This window comes from Priapulus caudatus, unplaced genomic scaffold (assembly GCF_000485595.1).
Source record: "Priapulus caudatus unplaced genomic scaffold, Priapulus_caudatus-5.0.1 Scaffold371, whole genome shotgun sequence".
Classification (NCBI taxonomy): domain Eukaryota; kingdom Metazoa; phylum Priapulida; class Priapulimorpha; order Priapulimorphida; family Priapulidae; genus Priapulus; species Priapulus caudatus.
In genome coordinates this window covers 173,957-180,954 of record NW_014577432.1, presented here as the reverse complement: position 1 = coordinate 180,954, position 6,998 = coordinate 173,957, and the positions used below count along the sequence as shown (strand labels likewise).

Genomic DNA, 6,998 nt, shown 5'->3' with positions numbered 1-6,998 from the left:
CCGTTCATTCATAAAGTTATCGCGGAAAAACCGAACTTTCACGAAGCAATGCTTAGACGCGTGTAGGTAGCTGAATAAAGTGGATGCGAAGCGGCAAAGTAGAATAATGGAGTCGTGAAATAGCACTATTTTCCCGTTTTTCCGTTGTACACTCTAGGTATTATTAACTCTTGATATTATGCTATTCATAGCTATTGCTTTCGATATTTGAAATAAAAAAAATACTTTTTGTTTTCTTATTTAGGTTAGGGATATCAAGCCATAGCGTTAATACACACTGCATCCCTCTAACTTTTAACTTTGATCTCTGTTTGAAGATGCATTTTAAATGGCCGCGGGTCAAAAAGTAGATATTATATTAAAGATGCCTTCACACGCACATTTTTGTGACAACCCACTGTAAAACTTGAGCAAATAACTCACTACTCTTTGACTGAACGTTAGCTTTGAAAATAAAACTGTAAAAATATGTATCTCGCTTATATTCCCTCAACGAAAAAACAACTCGAAAAACGCTTTTCACTGCGGTTCTGCGTCATGGCGGCAAGAGTAGACGCATGTCACGAAACCAGCACAGCCATAGATACCATCAGGAGTAGATAATAGGGAACCTCTATAGGGGGTTCTCTATTATGTACACCTGATAACATAATATAACACATGTGATATGATATCTATGAGCACATGCAGCCTTCATGACCTTCAGCGCTTGGCAACACGTACCGCATGGTAACAAGAAACGCGTCACAACATCGCAGCAGAGCGGCAAAAGTAAACGCTCTTTGAAAAATTCGACCCGACACTTTTACTTTGTAGTCTAAACGCTTTGAATAAACGTATTCCTGAGCAATTTTTTTACCTATCACACATAATATATAGGCAAGTACAAACGTACAATGTTAAAATAATTTATTTTTGCCTGATTTCACGTTTGCTGCTTGAAATTTCTAGGGAAGGCACCTAGTTTAAGCTGCTAAAGATGATCGGGTTCATCCGATAGGAAATCTACAGCCTTTAGCGAAGATACCACTTATAAAAAGAGTACGTATGTACAACAAAGTACCCAACTGTCAACTATTTGCCGTTGCTAGAAAATAGAAAACTAAACTGCAAATTCGATGGATTACTTGTGTACATATACGGGACACATTGAAAGGTATATGTCAGATGGACCTAGATTATGGTCTCTTATGGCTATAATTTAAAAGCGTGTGAAAGATAATCACTAACCATATGGTATAATGTATGGTTAACTTGCTTTACCTTTTAAAATAATTTAGCAGAAAGGCTGTCACTGTAAAATTGTATTTATGTAATAGTGCAAGCCGCGCATTGAAATTTTTTTTAATGTCTAATTCAAAACATTCGAATCATCTGAACTAATAGTAATAGAATTTTACGCAGTTTTTTTAATACTTTATTGAAATGTGGGTGACGGCTGTCTACATTCTGTGTACTTGGTAATAATTGAGCTTTGAATATATTGTATAATTAATACAGTGGCCAATGAATATATTCATAGTGGTCGCTCTTACCTGTTTACACGTGCACTATTTTCCAGCAAAGAATCTATTTATAAATTAATCAATACTTAGTAAACAAAGCTAGAAATATTACTCGAAAATCATGTAGAAAGTCACATTAGACTGATGGCGGATGAATGATCTCTACTGAGGGGCACATCCGATGTGGCTGCCTAATAACCATTTAATAAATCTAATTGCAATGGTGATGTTCTCTACAAAGGGTATCACAATGAATTGCCGCGTAATCTTGTACCTGAATTGGGTCCGGAGATTGCAGCTGGAGAGCAGCCGTCGACGACTGCTGCTTAATTAAAGATCGAGCTAATCCGGAATTATGTTAATAGCAGCTTCGTCGTTATAATTCCTACTGCCGTGCGGGCAATCGGGCGGCTAAGCTTGTATGCGTTTAGAGCTGTGTAGTATGCTCTATGTGAGTCTACATTAGCAAATGCAATCAATTACACTGTGTATCCGTCGGACGATAGGACCGGGCCTAAACAATCCACGCACTTGTGCCGTCGATGTAGCCGATTTCGTGCACACATACACGCACGAGGGGCTATCAGCTTAATCATCACTGCGCCCAGATAGTACTCCACCATGGGCTACATAATACGGACGAGGTAGGCAGTCACTACAAGCAGGATGCCTATCGTCACGGGAGTCGGGTAATTTGCGCTACGGTCCCTTTCCGTCACCCCTCAGGTTACCCGACGCGCCAATCTTGTATGAGAATCGAAGTGCTTGTAATTAAACCCTCTGGGCACTTTCGTCACGTAATCCTGTCTTATTTGCGCTGCGTAACTCAGTTCGGTTAGCGCGCACCCTCCGTGAAATGTCACTGCGTGCGTCATATCTCACGTGCCGAAAACAAGACGCTCGTCTATTATTCTAACGATTAGCTTCTGCGCACGCGCGCTCATGTTTGTTTAACTCTTCAAAAAATCCAGATCACGGAAGGGTTCATGTAGTGTTTCGGCGTAAAACCAGGGAACGTCGTTAATGGATTTGCCGTCGTTTCCACGAATATTATGCGTTCTCAGGCCCTGCTTATTATTAGAAAGAGATGCGAATTAGCTGGCATCGTGTGTCTGACAGCACACTAACGCTTTCAGGCATAGGGTGAAATACGATCGAGTTCTCCTCGTCGGGTAATTACGTCATTCGTCATTAGCGTCGCGGCTTGTTTGAGTGATAACTGAATAGTTTTAGTTCTGGTGTAAAGCAATTTCTTTGAGGATGCGTGTAGAGAAGACCTGTAGGGTTTTATAGGGAAGGCGTGTAGCGGAGATGTGTAGGATTGTATGGAGGAAGCGTGTGAGAGATATGTAGGGGATGCGCGTAGGATTGTGTATGGGAGATGTGTAGGGGTGTGTAAGAGAGGTGTGTAGGGGTGTGTAGGGGTGTGTATAGGAGGTGTGTAGGGTTGTGTATGGAAGGTTTGTAGGGGTGTGTAGGGGAGGTGTGTAGGGGTGTGTAGGGAAGGTGTGTAGAAGTGTGTAGGGGTGTGTAGGGGAGGTGTGTAGGGTTGTGTATGGGAGGTGTGTAGAAGTGTGTAGGGGTGTGTAGGGGAGGTGTGTAGGGTTGTGTAGGGGAGGCGTGTAGGGGTGTGTAGGGGAAGTGTGTAGGGGAGGTGTGTAGGGGTGTGTAGGGGAGGTGTGTAGGAGTGTGTAGGGAAGGTGTGTAGGGGAGGTGTGTAGGGTTGTGTATAGCGGATGCGTGTAGTATTGTGTAGAGGGGATGTGAAAGGGTGTGTAGGGGAGGTGTCTAGGAGTGTGTAGGGTAGGTGTGTAGGGGAGGTGTGTAAAGGTGTGTAGGCGAGGTTTGTAAGGAGAGTGTATGGGGGGGGGGGGTGTGAGGAGAGTGTAGCGGTGTGTAGGGGAGGTGTGTAGGGAAGGTGTGTAGGGGTGTGTAGGGCAGGTGTGTAGGGGTGTGTAGGGGAGGTGTCTAGGAGTGTGTAGGGTAGGTGTGTAGGGGAGGTGTGTAGGGTTGTGTATAGCGGATGCGTGTAGTATTGTGTAGAGGGGATGTGAAAGGTTGTGTAGGGAAGGCATGTATGGTTGTGTATGGGGAGGTGTGTATGGTTGCGTAGGGGTGGCATCTAGGGTTGTGCAGAGGTGGTGTGTTGTATTCTGAAGGGAGGCGTGTACGGTTGGTAGGGAAGGCGTGTACGGCTGTGTAGAGGTGGCGTGTAGGGTTGTGTAGGTGAGGCGTATTGGGTTGCGTAGGAGAAATGTGTAATGTTGTGTAGAGGTGGCGTGTAGGGTTGTGTAGGAGAGGTATCTAGCGTGGTGTAGCGGAGACATGTAACGTTGTGTAGAGGAGGTGTGTAGAGATGTGTAGGAGAAGTATCTAGCGTTGTGTAGCAGAGACATGTAACGTTGTGTAGAGGAGGTGTGTAGAGTTGTGTAGGGGAGGTATCTAGCGTTGTGTAGCGGAGACATGTAACGTTGTGTAAAGGAAGTGTGTAGGGTTGTGTAGGGAAGGTATCTAGCATTGTGTAGCGGAGAAATGTAACGTTGTGTAGAGGAGGTGTGTAGGGTTGTGTAGGGGAGGTGTATAACGTTGTGTACAGGTGGCCTGTAGATTTCTGTAGATGTTGCGTGTAGGGTTGTGTATGGAGGGTATATACCGTCGTCCAGAACTGTAACAACGACTCCGTGGCCCGTGTACTTCTCCCACACTGGCATCACATGAAGATCGAGCTTGGGCAGATCGAGCGTCGTTCTTGTGTCTTGCTATATGTAAATAAACAAGAGAATATAAGGCAAACTTCGATATATGAGGGTAACTCGATTTATTTGTTTACTAAGGAAAGACAAGCATGCACATACCAAAATCTATAAATATAAATGGTTTTACAAATTTACGAACACCAACATTTCTATCATGTATATTCCGAGTGCACTCTACCTCGGAACTACATATTGGCTTTATGGTCACGCAGTAATATACGACGACGACGTCGACGTTTCCGTATATTTTCATTGCAACGCTAAACAGTTTGTCCCAGTTGACTGGATCGGACTTGTCTCGCTTATAGGATTACATATCAGATATGGGGGGCATACAACAGTTACCTTCCGCAAATTGTGCCCTATTTGGTCCCTAGAAAAGGCCTTCTTTTGATTTTTTTCGGCAAAATTCGGCACTAGAGTGCACTAATTTGCCTTATGCACGCAAGATGGATGCCTCGTGGACGTCTAGAAGGCACTAGAAGTAAGATTAGTCTTGTTATGTCGTGTAATTGTCCTAATCCGGCAAGTGGCGTAGCCATGGTGACCGGTCGACCATTCCTGTGTTTGAAACGGAATCCGATTACTTTGTATAAATGCGCATCATATAACTGCCAAACGTTTCGAGCGGAATGTAGAGCTCGAATTTGTGGTTATTTAACATGAATAAAGTGTATTTTGTGTATGAAACGAAACACTGAGTATTTTTAATTAATTAAATTTCTAATTTTTTTAATTAATTTAATTAATTTCTGTTCGATGCATATTTATGTCTGCCGCCTACGCACGCCTTCTACTGTTGTACACCACCTATGACCGCGCTTGTGCCTGTAGATATACAAAAATAATTTTTGACATTATCGTAATGAATGTGTTTCGGCTTCTGTATGCGAAGTTTATGGTCTGTGATTATTGTACACTCACTAGGATTTAATCGTTATAACCACTACGCATTCTATACCGCGTTCTTGTTCTCGTTTTTATTACTCGGAATAGTTAGATCAAGATTTTTCACATAATTAAGTTATATATATATATATATACCTACACACACACATGCGCGCACACACACGCGCACACGCACACGCACACGCGCACGCACACGCACACGCACACGCACACGCACACGCACACGCACACGCACACGCACACGCACACGCACACGCACACGCACACCCGCAAACGCACACGCACACGTCCTCTCCCTGCCCTCCTCCTCTCTCCTCCTCCTCTCTCTCGCTCGTCGCTCCTCCTCCTCTACCTCCGCCCCCTCCTCCTCCTCCTCCTCGCACCTCCTCCACTTCTCTTTGCGCCACGCTTCTCTCCACGTTATCCCGGCTCCTCCTCCACCACCTCCTCTCCTGCTCTCCTCCTGCCTCCTCTTCCTCCTCGTCCACCTCCTCCTCTTCCTCCACCTTCTTCCCGCTCCTCCACCACTACCTTCTTCCCACGTTCTCCTTCTCCTCCACCTCCTTTCCTCCTCCTCCTCCTTCTCCTTTTCCACCTGCTCTCCTCCTCTCCTCCTCTCCTCCTCTCCTCTCCTCCTCCTCCACCACCTTCTCCCCCTTCTCCTCCACCTTCTTCCACTTCTCTTTCGCCACCTTCTCTCCACGTTATCCCCCTCCTCCTCCTCCACCTCCTCTCCTCCTCCTCCTCCTCCTCCTCCTCCTCTTCTCCTCGTCCACCTCCTCCTCTTCCTGCCACCTTCTTCCCGCTCCTCCCACACACCTTCTCCCACGTTCTCCTTCTCCTCCACCTCCTTTCCTCCTCCTCCTCCTCTCCTCCTCCTTCTCTTTCTACCTGCTTCCTCCCTCTCCTCTCTCCTCCTCCACCTCTCTCTCCTCCTCCTCCTCCTCTCCTCGCTCGTCCACCTCCTCCTCTTCCCTCCACCTTCTTCCCGCTCGCTCACCACTACCTTCTTCCCACTTCTCCTTCTCCTCCACGTCCTTTCCTCCCTCTCCTCCTTCTCCTTTCCACCTGCTCTCCTCTCTCTTCTCTCCTCCTCTCCTCCTCTCCTCCTCTCCTCCTCCTCCTCTACCTCCGCCCCCTTCTCCTCCTCCTCCTCCACCTTCTTCCACTTCTCTTTCGCCACCTTCTCTCCACGTTCTCCCCCTCCTCCTCGCCTTCCACCTGCCTCTCCTCCTCCTCCTCCTCCTCTTCCTCCTCGTCCACCTCCTCCTCTTCCTCCACCTTCTTCCCGCTCCTCCACCACTACCTTCTTCCCACGTTCTCCTTCTCCTCCACCTCCTTTCCTCCTCCTCCTCCTCCTTCTCTTTTTCTACCTGCTCTCCTCCTCTCCTCCTCTCCTCCTCTCCTCCTCTCCTCCTCTCCTCCTCTCCTCCTCCTCCACCACTCTCCCCCTTCTCCTCCACCACGTTTTCCCCACGTTCTGCCCTCCTCCTCCTCCAACTCCTTTCCTCCTCTTCCTCCACCTCCTCTCCTCCTCTCCTCCTCCTCCACCCCCTTCTCCCCACCTTCTCCCCCTCCTCCTCCACCACCTTCTTCCATCTTCCTTCTTTCCCTTTTTCCGGAGGAGAGTAAATGTCCGGGGGGTAACTGTCGGGGGGGTAAATGTCGAGGGTAATTGTCCGGGGGTAAATGTCCGGTGGGGTAATTGTCCGGGGGGTAAATGTCCGAAGGTGATTGTCCGGGGGTGATTGTCCGGGGCTAAAATGTCAGGGAGGGTAAATGTAATCCGGGGGGTAATTGTCCGGGGGGGTAAGATGTTAAGGGGGTA

The 6,998-nt window shown here is 47.1% G+C and overlaps 1 protein-coding gene across 1 annotated transcript in view; it reads right to left on the bottom strand.

The window, feature by feature from the left end:
- Window positions 1-6,998, bottom strand: part of LOC106809642 (neuroendocrine convertase 1-like) — an 80,935-nt gene that overhangs the window by 33,562 nt on the left and 40,375 nt on the right. Inside the window, exons 4-5 of the mRNA XM_014812805.1 lie at window positions 4,159-4,264; window positions 565-640 (exon numbers count right to left, since the gene is read on the bottom strand). Coding sequence (XP_014668291.1) covers window positions 565-640; window positions 4,159-4,264 — 182 coding nt within the window. The remainder of the gene's footprint in view (window positions 1-564; window positions 641-4,158; window positions 4,265-6,998) is intronic.